The 21532-nt window shown below is 36.1% G+C and overlaps 1 protein-coding gene across 1 annotated transcript in view; it reads left to right on the top strand.

Moving 5' to 3' along the window:
* Positions 1-21532, top strand: part of Dok6 (docking protein 6) — a 309537-nt gene that overhangs the window by 147113 nt on the left and 140892 nt on the right. Inside the window, exon 4 of the mRNA XM_038331279.1 lies at positions 20326-20445. Coding sequence (XP_038187207.1) covers positions 20326-20445 — 120 coding nt within the window. The remainder of the gene's footprint in view (positions 1-20325; positions 20446-21532) is intronic.

Raw genomic sequence — 21532 nt, 5'->3', positions numbered from 1 at the left:
TGTGTGCTTTGAAGTTCAGCATCATCTAGACTATGATCAACATGTCAATTCTCTTGGGTGTGAGGCTTGAAATGATTTTTGTGAATTTTTTGCACTTCTCTCTTTCTGAAATTTCTCTTTAGAAAGTTTAAAATTAATTTTTTAAAAAATTTTCAGTTCTTGAATTCAAGTATTATATCTCATTTAACATGTTTTCAAAAGTTCCTTCCAAATAGAATGAAAATATTCTGTCCTCATGAAGAAACTGGTATGTCAGGAGGCCATCTAGAGTATAGGATAAAAGTTGGGTTTGTATCACCACAATGTATAGATCTTAAATTTTAATGACACCCAGTAGAATATGTCAACTAACATTCTTTTACCAACAGATGGCGTGATCCTATAAAGTGATTAAAATACTTTTAAATGAGATTGCTCTAAATATGGTTTATATATTTAAAATCTTCAATATATTTAATAGCTTCAATAATCTTCTTTTAAAGTGTTTGTTGAGGAGTCAACAGATAAATACACTCCACAGATTCCTACAGAAGAAATATAAAGTAAGGAGAAAGTAAATTAGCATCTAGCTAATATATGAATCAATAGCCCTGTATTGTTTTCTTCTATGAGCTTCTTTGTTTGACCCTACTTGTAACATGTAATTACTCATAAAAATTCATCTGATCAGAAACAATCTCTGTAGCTAACATCACTATGATGTTCAGGGAGCAGCTTAGATCACAATGATGTGAGCCATCTCTATCATTCATGCAGAAATAATTATGAGCTAGAAGTTTTAAGCCAATGACCCTCAGACTGTATTTTACTCCTGGACTGTCAGAAAACCAAGCAACTCATACCTTTCCTACCTTTATTATGTCTCTCCAACTATCATTGATTTATTTTCATTGACTTTCTGTATTTATTTAATTTTTAATAGGCATATACATCAGGTTTCATTGTGATATTTTCTCAGAGAATTTATTCACCTCCTTCTCATTATCATCCATCTCTCTGAACCCCTCCTTGTACCTTTCCATCTACCATATAAAGCTTTTTTTCTGTTTTCATGTTTCATGTGTCCTATAGCTTTTCCCAACTTCCTCAATACTATATTTCCCTCCAATGGTTTCCTCTCTAATATTATTCCCAATGTCCGGTCCCTTCCCTTTCTCTTTCCTCCCTTTCTACTCTCTCCCATGGTTCCCATGCTCCCAATTTACTCAGGAGATCTTGTCTTTTTCTATTTCCCATGTAGATTAGATCCATTTTTTTCCCAACCCTTTATTTTGAGGCAAATCTGTCTTTGAGGTTGAGGTGTGCTTCCTGTATATAGCAGAAGGATGGATGCTGTTTTTGTATCCAATTTGTTAGCCTGTGTCTTTTTATAGGTGAGTTGAGTCCATTTATATTATTTAATATTTATGACCAGTGATTGCTAGTTTTTGTTATTTTAATTTTCATTGTTGGTGATGTTATTTTGTGTTTGTTTTCCCTTCTTTGGGATTTGCTGTTGTGAGATCATCTATTGCCTGTGTTTTTGTAGATGTAGATAACTTCCTTGGGTTGGAGTTTTCCTTCAAGTACTTTTGTGAAAGGCTTGGTTTGTGGCTGGAATTGGGGTTAAATCTGGTTCTGTCATGGAATATCTTGTTTTATCCATCTATAGTGATTGAGAGTTTTGCTGAGTATAGTATTCTGGGCTGGCATACGTGGCCTCTTAATGTCTGCGTAACACTTGACCAGGACTTTCTGGCTTTTATTGCTTCCATTGAGAAGTCAGGTGTAATTCTGATAGGACTGCTTTTATATATTACTTGGCCTTTTTCCTTTGCAGCTCTTAATATTCTTTCTTTATTGTGTATGGTTAGTGCTTTGATCATTATGTGGCAAGGGGAGTTTTTTTCCTCATTTTTTTATTAAAAATTTCTATCTCCTCCCCTCCTCCTCCCCCTTCCCTCCCCTCCCTTCCACCCATACCTCCACTCCCTCCCTCTCCAGGCCAAAGAGCAATCAGGGTTCCCTACACTATGGGAAGTCCAAGGTCCTCCCAACTCCCCCCAGGTCCTGGAAGGTGAGCATCCAAACTGACAAGGCTCACACAGAGCCCATCCATGCATAGAATCAAAGCCCAGCACCTTTGTCCTTGGCTTCTCAGTCAGCCTCCACCATCAGCCACATTCAGAGAGTCCGGTTTGGTCCCATTCCACCTGGACTTGGTGATCTCCCATTAGTTCTGTCCCACCATCTTAGTGGGTGAATGCACCCCTCACGGTCCTGACTTTCTTGCTCATGTTCTCCCTCCTTCTGCTCCTCATCAGGACCTTGGGAGCTCAGTCTGGTGCTCTGTCTCTATCTCCATCCAACTCCAGGTGAAGGTTCTATGGTATATGCAAGATATTCATCAGTATGGCTATAGGATCTGGCCTTTTCCGGCTCCCTCTCCTCAGCTGCCCAGGGAACTAGCTGAGGGCATCTCCCAGGATACCTGGGAACCCCTCTAGAGTCAAGTCTCTTGACAACCCTAAGATGGCTCCCTTAATTAAGATATATGCTTCCCTGCTCCCATATCCACCCTTCCTATATCCCAAGCATCCCATTTCCCCAAGCTCTCCCCATCCTCCCCTTCACGCTTTTCTCTCCCCATCTCCCCTTGCCCCCATCCCACCCCACCCCCAAGTTCCCAATTTTTGCCCGGCAATCTTGTCTACTTCCAATATCCAGGAGGAGAAGGTGAACCCAAAGGGAACGTTTTTTGATCCAATCTATTTGGTGTTCTGTAAGCTTCTTGTACCTTCATAGAGATATTCTTCTTTAGGTTTGGAAAGTTTTCCTCTATGATTTTTTTAAATGTATTTTCTGTGCTTTTGAATTGCACTTCTCTCTTCTATCCCTATTATTCTCGTTTAGTCTTTTCATGGTGTGGATATTTTGTGTTAAGCTTTTGTTAGATTTAATGTTTTCTTTGACCAATGAATCTATTTCCTCTGTTATACTTTCAGTGCTTGAGATTCTCTCTTCCATCTCTGTATTCTCTGTTTATGCCTGTTTTGTGGTTCCTAATCATTTTCTTATATTTTCCGTGTCCAGAACTCCCTCAGTTTGTGTCTTACTTATTGTCTCTATTTCAGTTTTCAAGTCTCAAATTGTTTCTTTCATCTGTTTGGTTGTTTTTTTCTTGGTTTTCTTTAAAGGGTTTGTTGATTCCTTCCAATTTTTTTTTGTTTGTATTTTCCTCCGTTTCTTTGAAGTAATTTTTCATTTCTCCTTAAGGGCCTCAATCATTCTCCTAAAGTTATTTTTTAGGTCATTTTCTTCTGCTTCATTTATTTTTGGGTGTTCAAGTCTTACTCTTGTACAGCCACTAGTTTTTGTTGGTGTCGTGTTACCCCTTGTAGGGTTGAGTGTGTTCTTATCTGGTCTACCCACCTTTTCCTCTGATTGGTGTAGTTGTAGCTGTGTCTCTGGTGATCATTCTTCCAGGTGCCAGTGGATGCCAGGTTCAGATGGTTACTCCTCGTGGTGTAGTCAGGGCCATGGTTCCAGTTACACAAGGTCACTAAATGTTCCCGAATGTCACCAGGCACTCCCAAGTGTTGCTCTGCAAACCTGGAGGTCCTTCAGGCCTGCTCTCATAGAGGTTACTTGTTTGGGATTTCTCCCACTGAGGTCGCTAGTTGCCTGATTTGCGATGATCGCTGTCTTATGCCTGGTCCAGCAGAGGTCAATTGCTCAGGCCTGTTTCCACAGATGTCCCTGGCTTGAGTCTGATTCCACGGAGGTCCCTGTCTTTTCTGGGCCTGGCCCCGCAGAGGTCTCTGGCTCAGACCTGCTTCCTTGGAGGTCCCTGAATCTCACCCGGTTCCTCAGAGATCTCTGGCTTGGACCTACTTGCTCAGTGGTTGCTCCCTTTTACCTGTTCCTGTAGAGGTTGTGCATTGGGCTTGCTCTGGTGGAGGTTGCTGTCTCAGGCCTGCTCTGGCCGAGGTCACAGACTCTGCATTTTTAAATAGACTTAGAAGAAAACATTTCTGAATTTTAAATTTTAATTTAATTTTACTACATTAAATTCACACACCACTCAACCAAAGATAATTATGGTCCATGTAACAGGAGCCTCTTTTAGTGAGCTGGAGATTATTAATCATGACAAATATTAAGTGATAAGGGCGTGACAGCACGGCACATTACCTGTTCTCTTTAAAGGTATTTCTTCAAGGTCTCTCTTGCTTCTTTCAACTGTCAGTATTGAGCTAAATTTCTGGTCAGAGGATCTCTGAAGGAACTACATTATATGTCTTGTTCTGTGTCTCAGACTGCAGAACACATAAACTTACATGAATGAAACCTAGGTCAGTGAAGCCCAAATTTGGAATAAAGACAAGAGAGAGAGAGAGAGAGAGAGAGAGAGAGAGAGAGAGAGAGAGAGAGAGAGAGAGAGAGAGAGAGGCTGCAAGCCACATGGTAGGTGAAGTGAATTAATGTTGGATGAGTAGATATTGCATTTTGATACTATGCTTATAGGATGATAAGATATATAAATATAAATATAGTCTTAAAAACTTATAAACATGAAGGTAGATTTCTTATCCTTACTTCTGGCCTGTTGAATTATTACAGAGGCCTCAGAAGAGAATATTCTCAGAGTTTGGCCTTACCTATGTGGATCTTCCCAACACTCCTGAATCATCCTTTAATCAAATTATCCTTTAGAGTAATTGTTATGTGCCTACTCAATAAAAATATACCAGTCATTGTTATTTATGAGGTGAAAAGAAGTGCTCAAGACAATGATCTTTCATGGTCAGCAGAATTTGGGGAATACAATGTTAAATACCTTCTCTCTTGAAAATTTATCAGGAAGTTACATATTGAAGGATTTAGAAAGAGTAAAAAGCCACACTTGTCCTTTTTTTAATTCAGTAATTACCAAAATTATGAGCCTGTATAACTCTATTTTATCTCTTCTAAAAAGCTACTTCCTTACTCTCTGGGAATATTTTATCCCTCCGTCATTCACAGAAGAATCATGATCCCAATAACTGTGAAGCATCCATGTGGTACATTTTGTGTTCACAAAATTTAGTGTTGGAGGGACTTGCTCTCCATTTTAAATAGATTCTGGCATGATGGGAGGCACAAAGGGAAAATTGTTGGCCCATAATCATAGTCTAGAGCTCCATAAACATTTTACCACCAAAATAGATGTTTTATTCTTTATCTCCCCATATACATGCCCTGAAAGATGTGTTCTACCAAGAACCTAGAAAAATGGTTTTCATATTCTTCTTATTTTCATTTAGCACCAAGTTATAGGTTTATTTTGGTAGTTCATTAATTCTTTTGGAATACTGGATAACATTTCTTGGCCAAATTTTAAAGTCTGTGTTGGTTGATTTTTTTGAAAGGAATTCTCATTTGAGAAATAGTCTTAAGCATATCTGATCGGATGTTACCCAGAACTCACTGCTTTCTGTTAACACATACTGGTTCCAAACAGTTGAATGTCATGCCTCAGACCTACTACTGTTTTGTAGACTTAAGAGATGCTAAATCCCCACTCAACATTTCTATTGCTTTTAAGATTTTTCTAGAAACTTTTTCCTAAGGACCTAAGAGTTAATATGACAATTTTTGTGCATCATATATTATCTGTAAACATTATTTGATCTTGTCATTATCTAGAAAAGTAGTATTATGGAAAAAGCAAACAACTATCATTGTGTGTTAATAAAATTTAAATTTTTATAAAAGATGGGACAAGCAGGATCTGGCAAGAAACACATTTTATCAACTGTGTTCTATAACATTCTATCACATATTTGTTAAGTCGTTTTTCATTTAACTAACCCGTGGGCGAAACACAGACTCTGATATTTCTTTTCTGACTTTTATTTGGAGTGAGCTTAGGATTCTGAATTTCTTTGTTCAAACATATGTGACAATTTCTTATTTTTTTCTTTATATTATTAGAGTACCACAGAGATTTATTTTTCTAGTTTTTACTAATTAGTAACAGTTTGTGCTAAGTCAACATTGAATCAAAGGACCTTAATATTTGGTTTTAACTTAGTTTAACACAATAATTTTATCTAAATTATGTACAATTGGTTCATTTTGGTTTGAAGATCCAAATAACAGAAAGGTTCTGCAATTATTCAATAAAAATAATACCTTCTTGGTACCAAGGAGGTTCTAGAATTATTCAATAAAGTGCTTGAAGCTTGAGGCTGGACAGTCCTTTAGTCAGTCAAATCCTTGCCAAACTAGTGTGTGGATTTAACCTCTAGTTCCAGTGTGAAACACTTGGTGTGGTGGTACCCCTATAATCTGTGTTCTTTGTAAGATCAAACAAGAGGGTCCCTGAGGCTTGCTGATCAGCCACTCTAGGTAAGTCATTAAGATCCAGGTTCAATGGGAGACCCTGTCTCAAACAATAAGATAGAGATCAGCTGAGGAAGACACCAGATATTGAACTCTGATCTCCACATTCATGAATATAAAAATGTAAATGCAACTTCATACGTGGGAACATACATGAACTCATACACACATATCACAGCGCAGCAGATGACTGCTTGAGAATGATTTTTAGTAATACTTAAGATATAACAAACATTGATATTATTTCACGTAGCAGTCAAGGAAATACTTAAAATTCTAGGAATCAGACTAGTAGTTTCTTTTTGTAGAAAAATAAATAAATACCAAATTACATGGCTGGTAAATTAGACCATAAGGGCAAGACTAAATTTCATAATCTTTGCTTTTTCCCATAGTTCAGGAAGAAGAAGCAATGTAATAGCTTAAGTCATGAAAACAAACAAACAACAGCACCAACACACACACACACACACACACACACACACACACACTCACACACACACACACACCACTTAACCAAAAAAACTCACAATGGCCACAAGTTTTCTAGGGAAGTTTATATCTGGAGAGTTCCCTGATACGTTGGGATCTTAAAATCTTGGTTTTTGTTTTGTTTTGTCTTTTGACAATTTCATTTTTTATTTAACAAAAGCTGTCATGGTACTCAGCAAGTAACACTAACTGACCTGAAATTTACATCAATCCTACTTTCTCAGCTTCCTGAGTGCCAAGATTTCAAGTGTTAGCTATTCCACCTTGGAAAACTTGAAATCAATGAACACTTCTCCATCATTCTGAAACAAACCTTAAAATACCTTTTAAGTACCTTCGGATCCTCTGGCTCCTAGAGAACCCTCTTTACATTAATGAAAGATCTTCTTTGCTTTATCATAGATAAAGGGTTCACACTTGAAGAGGATACAGAAGGCCTTTGGAGGAGAGAATGAGGCCAACTCAAAGAAAGGATGCCCTAGGAAAGCCAGATCTGGTTTGCCTTTTACAAGTGTGAAGTCTCTCCAGTTATCCTGCTACATAACCTACATATCCCTGTATCTTGGCTTTGGTCTCCTTCCCATGTTTGCTGAAGTACAGTATCTATACAGCTCTTCTCAGTAAGAGGCTGTAGGATTCTAATGAAACGCCTGCTTCTGTCACTTGTTTCGGACCAGTAAAAGGCCTCTCCAAAGACAGCATTTGATTTTTGCATGTGATTTAGTCAATACAAGAAAGAGGGGAAAAACACAGAGAAAGAACGGAGAGCAAGCGAGAGTAAAAAGAGAAGAAAGACACAAATGGTAGCATTTCTTTTAATTGGTAGAGAAAAATCTAATTTACTGCTTTATCCATTAAGTATCTATTCCTTTCATGTCCCTAAGCAACAACAATAAAACCATACTTCCTAAAATCTCAAGTTCTCTTCAGCTACAGCTGTAATGTGATCTTATTAATTGATGATGCAAGTCAATTATCTCTTTTCCCATAGACCTTTAATTTTAGGCACAGTTTTTGCTTATTTCCATGTCTCAATCCTTTCTGCCTACTCACTGCATGAACAAATGTCAGATTAACCTACAGCATAGCTCCAATAAACAAATAAGAGCTTATGGTGTCTGTATGCTGCTTATTAGAACCTAACAGCTTTGGCTGGCCTTTCTGCTGTTGCATGCCAGGCAAAGTCTGTTTCACCTCATCCTTTCCTTTCCAATGGACTGAAAGATTGTAATTTGCAAATACAGCAAAATATTCCCTCAATCTGGTATCTTACGCCTTTTCTTGTTAGTTTCCTTTATGTCTTTCAAATTGTGTTCTCCAGATGTTACCTTATAGAATAGTCTCCATAAGCTTTTTTGTAGGTGTTCCTGATTTTGCATTAAGTGGCCTTTATTTAATTCTTATTTAATAAAAGATAAAATTTTATAAGATGAACATTTTAGTGAAAGGCAGATGCAGACTGCTACATGGAGCTCTCAGTCTTTCTACTGGTTTCATGGCTATTTGGAATCTCTGCCCTAATCTACAATATGGTCTTAAGGAACAGAATCTTAGGTCATAGCCACATGACTGGCGGCAAGCAAAGTGTTTCTGCTGGCAGCAGATGTATATGTCCCTGTTTTCTTGAGGTCAGTGACATCGATAAAAGGGATAGAGGCAAACTGTAGGGCCAAGAGAGACGGTATGAGGAGAAGAAATGCTTTGTTCTCAGATGGTCTTCCTTTTATGGAGAATCACAATTCTTAAAATTAAGGAAGTGACAGATTATTTTTATTTGTTGCAAAGACATACATTAAAAGAAATTTTCTTTATTCTAGGGTTGTACAAATAAATAAAACTGTAGTAACCATATCTTTGCTCGTGATTTTCACTAAATATTATAAGTACCCTCTTATCAGTGGCTTTTTATTTTAAACAGTGCCAACCTCCTCCAATAATGTACCAGAATAATTGTTTGCTATAAAAATGTTTTTTTCCTTTTTTTCATAAAAAACCTAACTCAGACTCAATAATTAAATAGGAAGTATCAATCATGCTATTACAAACACTGACACATGTGGTGGGAGAGAGGAGATAGGGACAGAGAAAGAGAGAGACACATAAAAATGCACACATAGATACAGAGCCACATACACAAATCTTACCTAATAATTAACTAAACTGATTGCGAGATGTATATTGGGAAAATTTGATTACATCTTTTTTATATTTGAGTATCAGTTTATTTCACTCTCTTGCATAATTAGATAATTACTGGTATTGGGATAATTCTATAAAGATTATGAAGCAATCCTGTGCTTTTCAATTCTTTAAAACTGGAGCAGAACTCAGAGCTCTATCTTAAAAGAAGTAAATGATTAAATCATGATAATAATTATTCATTGGTTTTGTAATAATTTATTTCCCAATTACAATTATTTTACTGGTGGGTTAGATTTAAGTTTCCACATCATGAAACTAATTGAGAAAATCTACAGTGCAGTGAGGCCCCAAAGTAAGTATTAGTTGTCAACTATCTTCTTGAAGATAATAAATTATTCTGCATCATATTGTCAATTCCACCCATTTTGCACAGCACCTGCATTGCTGGACAGAAACTACAGCAAAGAAAAACATTAAAATATGCTACCAAATACTTTCTCATTTATGAAACTATGACCTTGCTTCTCTCCAGTTGCCAGCATTTGGAATACTGAATAAATTTGGTATGTTTTTGCTTCTTTAATAGTAGTTATTAACTACAGGAATTTTGTTTATTGTTGTCAGTGGTTCTCAACCTTCCCAATGCTGTGACCCTTTAATAAGTTCCTCATGCTGTGATGACCCCAATCATAAAATTATTTTATTGTTATTTACAAATGTAAATTTGCTGTCATAAATTTTAATGTAAATTCTAATATGCAGGATATCTGATATGCGACCCCTGTGAAAGGGTCATTCAACTCCCAAAGGGATCACAACACACAGGTTGAGAACTATTGATTTATGTGTTTTGAAATATTATAAAATTAAAAATTGGAAGGAATATAGATAAAAAGACCATTTATACCTGAACTCAGCAGTTTAATTTTACAATATTGACATTATTTTCTCTTCCCTTTTCCTGTCTCTTTTGACTTACACTACACATTTACCAAACACTTTCTAGCTTAGTTTTGAGATTGTATTTTAACTACATTTCTCCTTTTCCTTTCCTCCCTTCAAATCCTCAAACATACCTCTTGTCTTCAGATTCATGACCTCTTTATCTTTGTTATTGCAGGTACATATATAGTTGTATATACTTATATAGTCCCAAGTATGAACTGCTTACTCTATGCAATGTTACTTGTAAATATATTTTCAGGACTGATCATTTAGCATTAGACAAGTAATTGATGTGCTCTTCCCTAGGAGGGGCATTTCTCCTGGTCCCTGCTTTACTCGGTTGCCTGTAGTTCTTTGTGTATGACAGTAACCTAGTGGGCTCCCCCCATCCAATTTGGCATGTTTACTGGTGTCCTTAACTGTCTGCTGTGAGACTCTGTCTCATAATAGCATCAGAAGCTACATCATAAAGTCTTACCCACATGAACAACCAATGTGAGCTGAACAGGAGGTTACCAAACTTTTGAAAGTGAATTACAAGTGTCATGGTACTTATCATGTGTATTTTAGTCTTGTCTCTTAAAGATTTTAAGTACTGTAATACTTTCATCATATTCAAAATGTTTACTACTAATGATACAGGACAAGGAATATTTCTTCCTATCAAACCTAACCTAAAATATACATATATATTTGTGTGCATGTTTTGTTTGTGCGTGTTATAATACATATACTTTATGCAATGTGTAAAAAAAGCAATATTAATGTTATTCTTTTTACTGATTCTTTTGAAATAATCCTATTTCATATACAGTTCTGATGAATAAAATAGACTCCACAGATGACATTTTAGAAGATCATAGTATAATATTATTGCCAATAGGAGATTGGCATTGATCCAATTTACAAAATTACATTTAAGATTTGTGTTTTTCAATTCTGAGATTCCATATTATACCTGTAAGAATGGTGAAGATCAAAAACACTGATGACAACTTATGCTGGAGAGGATATGCTGTAAAGGGAGCATTCCTCCATTGATTGTGGGAGTGCAAACTGGTATAACCACTTTGGATGTCAGTATGGCAATTTCTCAGAAAATTAGGAAACAACCTTCCTCATGACAAAGCAACACCACTTTGGGGTATATACCCAAAAGATGCTCAATTGTACCTAAACCACATGTGCTCAACCATGTTCATATCAGCATTGTGTGTCATAGCCAGAACCTGGAAACAACCTAAATGCCCCTCAACTGAAGAAAAGATATGATAAATGTGGTACATTTACACAAGGAGTTCTACACAGCAGAAAAAAAATGACATTTTGAAATTTGTGGGCAATTGGATGAATCTAGAAAATATCATATTGAGTGAGGTAACACAGACCCAGAAAGACAAATATCATATGTACTCACTCATAAGTGGGTTTTAGACATAAAGCAAAGAAAAACCAGCCTACAATTCATAATCCCGGAGAACCTATACAACAAAGAAGGCCTTAGAGAGACATACATGGATTCAATCTACATGGGAAGTAGAAAAAGACAAGATCTCCTGAGTAAATCAGGAGCATGGGGACCATGGGAGAGAGTAGAAGGGGAGGGGAACAGAGAAAATATATAGCTCAATAAAAACAAAGCCATAAATAGATGCTTCAAGCTATATTGCTATGCACATTATACTTGTACTGTTTTTGTGCAGTTTACCTACTTTCTTAGTGAAGTATTTTTTGTATAAAACCTGTTATAATTGTGTTTCTTGAATTGAGCCTGAGTGGAATTGATTGGAAATACACAGTATATATTAATAATGTACATGATGTTTAAAGAATGGTAAGCATTGTTAAAATTTCCTTATTTGTTGTTAATGAAGGTTTTGAAGGTTTTCTTCAATTAAACTTAAGCTTGTGTTAAAAAAAAACAAACAAATGAAAGATTTGTGTTTTCCTTTAATTCTGTATGTCTCTACATGTATGCATATATGCATGTGTGTGTGTCTGAATGTTTATGATATAAACTTTTTTTTACCATCTATAGCTATTCCTAGCAAAACACAATCAAGTTCATGACAACTCATATATCATCTATACATTACCACTATAATCTCATTGACCTCCAGCCCAGCCCAGCCCAATTGGCCCATATGTCTTGGGACATGTCTTCCATCTTAAAAAAAATTGTCATCAGAGAATGTTATACAAATGTAATCATTTTGTAGACAATCTTTTAAAATTGTTGTAAATTATCTACATAGTTATTTTGAGATATGTCCACATAAGTTCAGTACATTATTCCTTTTATTGCTGGGAACTCCAGTACAGGTCGGCTTCACTGTATGCATGGTTATTACCTAATGAGAACATCTACGTCATTCCCATTTTGGAGCCTTTCAGTGTAAGCCACTCTAGATTTACAGTTTCATGTAGATATAAGTTTGGTTTGTCTGGTACAAGCTCTCAGATTTCCTATATATCTCTGAAACATTTCCTCCACTAGACTTATGTCAAGGTATAAGAACACAAAATTCAGAAAACTAGAATAAACACAAAGTTTGTGTACAGTTTCATATTATTTTACCATATGCATATTTATGCATCTACCACTGTAGGAGCCCTTGTAATTAAACCCACACCTCTAATTTGCTCTTAGTAGCTACTAGTAATCATTACTTGCTTTCCATTTCTGCATTCCAAGAATATTATTCAGTGAAAGTCACAGTACCTTATAGAGTCCACACAGCAAAATAGCTGCATAGTCCTCCACATTTTTTCATGCATCAAGAGTTCAGTCTTTTATATTTTTTTAATATTTAACCATGCAGATGTTTTATGATTTGTTATCATCCAGTTTTGCTACACAAACTTTACTTTCCAGTGGAAAAGACTCAGGAGTACTGTTCTGGGCCATGTGGTTAAGTTTCACTTTTTTAAAACAAAAATATATTTTTGTGTTTTCATGATTGTATTATAATATGTTGTAAAATCAGTTGTAACGGATAATCTTAATGACAAATAACAATAGCCAGTTGTAATGGATAATCTTAATGACACTCACTCCTATCCACTACACTTGGGAGGGCATGAAAAGATATTCCAAGAAAAATTCCTCTTTTTCTTTTCTTTTTTGAAGAAAAAATGGAGGTTGTTTTATTGGGGTTTAGCATAATATATCTGTTTGTTTTGTTTTGTTTTCAAGACAGGGTTTCTCTATATAACAGCCCTGGTTGTCCTGGAACTAGCTCTTGTAGACCAGTCTGACCTTAAACTCACAAAAATCCACCTGTCTTTGCCTCCCGAATACTGGGATTAAAGGAGTATGTTCATAATAGATACTTTATATTTTAATTTAGGTGTTGATCTCTGTGGGGGGATAAAACATTGCTCACAGTGACCAACTGTATATTTGATTAAGCAGCCATAAATAAAGTCAAGGACACTACAGACACAAACAAACTGATCTTTAAATGCAGTGACAGGAATAGAGCTCCAGGATACTGAGAATGTAAACATACCATTGTCTTAGAGTTAAAACATATTCAGGAATAACTTAGAAAATATATAAAAATGACTTTCACCTCAGTTTGCCTGTGGTTATTTGTGAGGACACTGTTTGCAATGCATTTGGTAAATGCTAGATATTCAATATTACTAGGACAATCAGAAATCTTATTTCACAATGTTTCACAATAATCAGGGAATTATAAAATGATTCAACATACTGTTTTAAAGATATCCTTTTTGTATTTCTTTAAGAGAAATACCTCTGATTACTATGTACCATTTTAGGATATCATTGAACATGTTCAAAAGATAACGGGCTGTGAATCAGAAAAAAATATGTCACTTGATGACATGGTCCCAACTTCTTTTTGGTAATTCTTTCCTGTAATGTTTTAACATCATACTCCCATCTCTAAAAATTACATTCAGACACACACACACACAGACACACACACACACATACACACATCCACACATTTGTGCATTTTCATATGCACGCATGAACACAAAGAGACATACACACACTCATGTACATACACACTTAGGTGCATGCAATATGATTTCACACTACGTAAAGGTGTTCATTTCTGTTCCTTTTTGTGTTCTTTGAATAATTATGAGCTTTTGTGTCATTTGCTAAACTCCATATCAAAGCACTCTGCAATGCATTCATGCCAGGCAGAGGAATGTCATATTTGATTATTCTGTCAGTTGCTGATATTTGTCATGTGTTACTGTGGAAAACAAGTAGGTACATTTTAGTTGGCTGTCTGGAAGCCAAACCTAACTTCCACAATTCAGAAAATGAGAAAAATAACAGACTGAAGTTTCCAATTTAAAAAATAAATGCTATTCAAGTTTCTGTTAAACCAAAAATAATTTGGTTTTTCTCAATAAACAACTAGATTCACTTAAGTAGTAACTCATTGTGTTGGCTTTCCATTGTTGAGCTTCCTTGGAGATTTCACTGTCATATCTATATAGATTATAAAAATGACCAATAGTTTAGCTCATTTAGAATCAAATACAATTGATATAATATTTTCCTTATGAAATAAACATCCATAATAAAGTCAAAGGAAAATATAGATAATGAAATTAAGAAAAATAATTCTGAGTGGGTGAAGGTTAGCACCCTGGACTTTGGCAAAGAAAGACAATTGACATTTTTTTCTTTTCTGTTCCAATATCTTTCTTATCTAGATAGTCAAGTTTATAAGGCCTACTGCATTGGACCTTAAAGAATTCAACAAAAGATTCTACCCATTTTATTTTCATGTGCTCCTACAAATTGTATTCAATATTCAAGAAATAACTGATAGTCACTTCTATTTATTTGCTCAGCATTTACTGATCATTTTCCATGCTTGTGTACTGCACTATGCTTTCAAGGTACTAAAACAATTGAATTTCCTAAAAACCTATATCTTAAACTATTGTGGTTGAGAAAGGAAAAAAGTTTGTCAGTGGCATTTGGGCTTCAATAAAACACAATGAGAAATGCAGAGTGACAATGTCCCATGTAAACTGGTCTGGGAAGCTGAATGAAGGTTGTATTTGAAACAAACTTTAGAGGAGAATTAAGTGTGAATCAAATTTATAGAAAAAATCAGAGAGGCATTCTATAGAGAGAAAAGAAAAATACCTCCTCTTCAGAAACAAAGCTATTATTTCCCCATCTCTAAGCAGATCAATTCTTCAAATCTGACACTGAAGTGAAATGTTATTTTGTATATGCTAAACAGAGATGCGGTCATTTCATGTCCGCTGCAGTACTATCAAGGTTTTAAGTGTGAGGGAAAAGCAGAAGTGCATGAACTATTAATGAGGTCAGTTTAGTAAAAAGTGTTTCTGCAAGAATGGAAGTTTTAACAAATATATATTGCTTTATATATTTTACTTGAAAATGAGTAAAAGCACTATATTCTCCTAGAAATAGTTTTTGGAGAAATATTTTTCTTCAGTTTACAGCAAATCAGCTATTTAATACTTTAATAAATATGAAGATAACATTGATCACTCAATCATAGAAAACTCTGAAAAGAAAATGCAATGAAAATTGTGGAATATGAAGGAGATAAGAGGAGTATTTCATCTGTACTTTTCTGAGACTTTTACTAAGAGCTAAATGCAGTAAGGGAAGGTTACAATGATTTAGGATTGCCACAAAACTAGTCTTGCCTGGATCATATGATAAAGTAGCATATGACCAATGTCATACATTTTAATTCTGCAATGGGAGTTTTATCTGGTGGAGATATTTCTATACATTTGATGAAATTCTTTTCTTTTTCAAGTATATCTCATTTTGGATCGTTTAACTTTAATGTAGTTGTCTTCAGCCCAGATTTAATGAAAGCAATAAAGCTTGAATGTAATATTTTACTCAGAAGGCCTTTCTTAGGATATTCCATGTAGAGGCCATTTTCTTTATTAAAAGGGAAACACTCTCACAGCCTTGGATCTCTTAAAGTGAAATGGAAGACACTTTCCCAGATATGAACTTCATATTGGCCTACAATTTTTGTTTGCCCATCTCTTCTCTCCACAAACAAACACATTTCTCACATATTTTACCTTTGTCCATTTTTCTTGCTATAACCAGGTACCTTTCAATTTTCAGGTTCAAAATCGCCAACTTTCTTAATTTAATCTTAGACATAATGAAATATTTGAGTTTCTGCTACAGAGTTCAGAGCTTACGCCCAGACATAAGCTATTGGGTTAAAGATGCTTAATGAAAAAACATTCCTTTCATGAAAAGAAAGATATAGAAAACTTTACAGAATATTTAATGTCTCTTCATCCACAAAGGAATTTATCTATTTGCACATTTGGTGTAGACTAAGAAGTTTAATGTGTAAAACAAGTGACAAAAGGCAATAGGTCTATAGAACTTCCATCTGTTCTTAATAAGAAATAAAAACAATAACACACATACACACACAGTAGTACAGAGTATAGTCCAGTTGTAAAGTACTTTTTAGTTTGCAAGAGGTCATAGGTTCTTATGAAACAGAGCTTAGAGAAAAATACTAATTCAGTAAAAAGAATGCATTAAACTAATATACAAAATATTTAAACATGCAGAGCTTACATAAGAAAGAACAAGTAAAAACCATAGCTGCATTATTTGAAAAAGGACAGTTAGTACTGGCTAGCGGAAGGGGTGCTACTTTTGTCTCTGATGTAACCATATGCAATTTGTTCATGTTCTAGGAAATAACCTCCCATTCAGGCTTATGTAGAAATACCATTTAAACTCAGTGAGTCATACATGTTCAAAAGATTTAAAAGTAGATTGTCACTTGCTGGAAAGAAGAGGGTTTAGCCTTGTGGTGATGGTGCATCTCAGATCGTTTGAAGGGGTTTCCAAAGTCCCAGGCCAGAAGCTCAATTCTGGGGAGAGGGAAATCCCAATAAATCATATCCAGCATCTCACTCCCAGAAAGCAAAGGAAAACAGCAATGTTTACGGCAGGAAATAAATTTAATACTTAACATAATCATATGAGACAGCAGTACAATAATCTTTATCTCCATTTGGGGGCAACTGGTATAAATATTGGATTAAACAGGGGAAGAACTGAAACAGGGCTATGCATAAGTACTAGTTTGTTCAGACTATGGTCTAGTTGAACTTTTGTCCCCATTCTTATTACAAGGGGACTCAGAATCATTGTTTGAAGGAACAAGCAAATGTTGCTTGTTCCATCCTGAAATGGTTGGCCTTTCATAGTAGAGCAGGCGATATTCTCATTATGGGGCAGTTGTTCCCTCATTAGAAAGAGCAATTTCATAAAGAAGTTACCTGCTTACAAGCTTTCTTGTTCCTAGAATCCAGTGTGACTGCAGGTTTCAGGTAATGACTTGAGGATTTTTTTTAGTATATTCCAGAGGTCAGGGGAAAAAATGCTGTAAATACCTCTACAATTTTTGAAACTTTAGTTACTATCATGGTATCTTCAGCCTTGAAGGAAGGACATTATCAGTTTCTAAAAAATATTCCTTAAATGACTAACATACCCACATGCAGAGATGAGGAGAAATCTGACTGTAATAAGACAGATACAAAATAAATTTATAAATGATAAAATATCTCAACAGCACCAGAGGTAGTTATAATGCTTGCCTTAATTAAAATATCAGGGACACTTTTTGATCATGTGATAAAATACAGGATCTTTCTGTTTTATGTTCTAGTGAATGTTGTGATCTACATAAACTAAAAAGAAGCAGCAAATCTCTCTTGACAACATGTTAATCAAGCCTATTTGATGTTAAGGCAGTGTGACCAAACTCCGGAGGGAAGCATGATTTGACCTTGCTTGAATTGGCCTAATGGTAGAAAAGAACTTGATATTAAAATCCCTGAAGTCAAGAAAACTTGTCACAGATAACATTTTATGAGGAGTTTAAAATGTCAAAGCAAAGGTTGTAGTGTCATCCACAAAGAGCAAGAGGTTTGATGGAAATCTATATTACATAGTTTCAGCACAGATTTATGCTGTATGGAAAAGTCAGAAACTTCTCTGGGCAGGTGCCAATGCAGAAGTTTGGATCCAATTTTCCTATTGTGATATTGGTGATTGCCCCTGAATATCAAGCTTTATATTTATAAAAAAAAAAAATCTGCGGCTACTTGGCTCCTATTCTGTCATCACATTGACCCCTCATCCACAGTGACATCATATTAGAACTTGAGTAACTCATGTTACTTAACCCTAAAGCTTTCATACTATGGGATTTTTTCCCCTCATTTTTTTTTTATTAAAGATTTCCATCTCCTTCCCTCCTCCTCCCCCTTCCCTCCCCTCCCTTCCACCCATACCCCCTCTCCACCCCTCTCCAAGACAAAGAGCCATCAGGGTTCCCTTCACTATGTTAAGTCCAAGGTCCTCCCAGCTCCCCCTATGTCCAGGAAGGTGAGCAATGGGATTTTAGTTATATCAGAGAAACTCTTGTTATTTCTAGCAATGATAAAGAGTATCTTTCGAATACAATGAAATTGAGACATAATCCAAACAAGAATGTGTTGTTGAATTTTCTTTTACTCTAATCCCATGTTGGAATGCCAAAATGTTGATGTTTGTTTGTTTTTACCTTTGGCTTTTTGGGAGACCTGTGACCCAGCTCCCAAATAAATCACACACAGAGAGACTTACACTTTCTTATAAATGTCTGGCCTTAGCTAGGCTTGTTTCTAGCCAGTTTTTCTTAAAATTTCCTATGTTTTGCCTCTGCTTTTACCTTTCTCTATTTTGGTATTTCTTGCGTTCACTCTTACTCCATGACTGGCGGGGTGGTCAGGTGGCCAGTTACTGTCATTCTCCTCTTCTTGTTCTGCCTTGCTCCTTTTTCTTTTCCCAGAGTCTCCTCCTATTTATACTCTATACTTCCAGCCCCGCCTATCCTTCCTCATGCCTCACTATTGGCCGTTCAGCTCTTTATTAGACCATCAGGTGTTTTAGATTGGCAGTGAATCATAGCTCCACAGAGTTAAACAAATGCAGCATAAAGAAAGCAACATACCTTCAAATAATTTTCTACAACAAGAATAATGAGTGATTAAGTAATTGGAAAGTTACTCTGTAGATGTGTATTGGCCATTTTTGTCATTACTGTGATAGTATGCCTTACTGAAATGGAAGACTGATTTATTTTGACTTATGGTTCAGAAGATATCAATATTAATAAATCCATCCAACTGCAAGGTTACCGGACTAAGCTTGCTCCTCAGTGGTGAGAATGCTTGGTAGGTGTTATAAGATGTCAAGAAAGGATTAGATGTCTTCGACACACTAGAAGCAAGACCACCTAAAAGTCTCAAGCCCTACCTCCAGGCAGTCTACCTCCTTTAGCAGAATCACACTTTTTAAAGCAACTATTCTCAAACTTCCTAATGCTGTGACCCCTTAATACAGTTATTCATGTCACAGTAACCCCCAACTATAAAATTATTTTCATTGCTATTGTTTATTTGTAGTTTTGTTACTGCTATGAATTATAAGTTAAATATCTGTTATGCAAATGGTCTTAGGTGTGAAAGGGTCATAGGACCTCCAAAGTGGTTGTGACCCACAGACTGAGGATTACTGTTTTAACCATTGTACAACCTCCCCAAACATGTCACCACCTAGAGACTAAATATTCAAACATATAAGCCTGTAGGACACACATTACATAGAAATCAAGGTACAGTCATGACACCTCCCTATTCTTTGTAGTAAATGAATCCCAATACATACATTAATCCCATTCTAGGACAAATTCACAATTCATTGTAATTCTCAATGGGTTAGGGATCTGACCTCTAGGCCACATACTTCTGAAGCAGAATCAGGAAAATATTCACGTGCTTAATATAGTTTTTCTTTCAGTTGTTCACTTGTTTATTTTTATTTTACATTTAAGTTACTTTTCTAATAAATTTCTGTCAAAAACTTTACTCATTCTAAAATAGTCTAAAATGAGTAGTATTATGGTTAATACATAAAAGCATGCTGAAATGTATTATCAAAAATGGGAAGTAGTTACTAGAGAAATGACTCAGAGGTTAAGAGCACACGCGGCTTTCAGAAGACCTAAGTTCAATTCTTAGCACTCACATTAGATAGTTTACAATTGCTATAACTCCAGGATCAGAGGATCTAATGCCTTCTTCTGGCTTCTTTGGGCACACACACACACACACACACACACACACACACACACACACACACAAAATAAAAATAATAAATGAGAAAAAATTGTGGGAAATTATTTCCCCGATTCTTCAAAATATCTTTCTTTGTTCAAGTCCTACCATCTTCTTGGGGGACAAGCAGGAAGTATTTTCCCACCACCTTTCCCCTGTCCTGACGTGTGTGCTCATTTTCAGAGCTGGAAGCTGAGGAGTGGTGCAAACACCTTTGCATGGAATGCCTGGGGACAAGGCTGAATGACATCAGCCTAGGGGAGCCTGACCTACTGGCAGCAGGGGTGCAGCGGGAACAGAATGGTGAGTGACTACCTACTATTCTATTGTGTCAGTTGGAACTACACTGGAGTGGGAGCTTAGAGATGTCTGAGAACATTCATGCTTTGAAGAGTTTGTTTAAGGATGTGACTGCTGGTCATAAACAAATTCCTGTGAAAGTCACACATACAAAAGAATGAGCAGAACAAGCTGGAAATGAGGGGTGGGTTATAGAAATAAACGAAGAACACAGTTTGGTGATTACAGAATCTGGGAAGAGATGGGGGAGGGGAGTGAATATAATCAAAACACAACATATGGGATTCTTAGAGAATTACTAAAAATATTGAAAAAAGAAAACAAATTTATCAACAGGTTGTTAAGAAATTTTTAGTGATGTAGCAACTAGAGAAAGTTCTAATGTTCAACCCAAGTTCCTGGTTTCTTGTTAGTGACAAAGCCATATGCCTAAAAACTTAGGTAGGTATTATACTTTGTGCATATGGCCTTTGAAAGAATAACATTTTTATCTCCTTCTTTGATGTCTAAAATAGATTAAATTGTTATATTAACAAATTTGGATTGCCCGTATATTAAATCTTTTTTTGAACTATTTGCATAGCAGCTTTATTTGTAATAGCCAAAAACTGGCAACAAAAAAATCTTCTTTTTAGTTGTTGTGGTCCATTTGGTTGGTGGGTTGGTTTGTTGTTGCTATTCTTGTTGTTTGTTTGTTTTTGAAACATCGCTTCTTTTTTTAATTTATTTTTTTTATTAAAAATTTCCACCTCCTCCCCTCCCCCCACGTCTCCTTCCCCTCCCTCTCCAGTCCAAAGAGCAATCAGGGTTCCCTGCCCTGTGGGAAGTCCAAGGGCCTCCACCCTCCACCCAGGTCCAGAAATGTGAGCATCCAAACAGACTAGGCTCCCACAAAGCCTGTCCATGCAGTAGAATCAAAACCCAGTGCTATTGTCCTTGGCTTCTCAGTCATCCCCCTCCGTCAGCCACATTCAGAGAGTCTGGTTTGATCACATGCTCCATCAGAGTCCATCTGGCCCTGGTGAGTTCCCATTAGATCAGTCCTACCATCCCAGTGGGTAAACGCACCCCTCACAGTCCTGACTTCCTT

This window comes from Arvicola amphibius, chromosome 5, assembly GCF_903992535.2.
Source record: "Arvicola amphibius chromosome 5, mArvAmp1.2, whole genome shotgun sequence".
Lineage (NCBI taxonomy): Eukaryota > Metazoa > Chordata > Mammalia > Rodentia > Cricetidae > Arvicola > Arvicola amphibius.
This window is presented reverse-complemented; position numbering and strand designations above follow the sequence as displayed.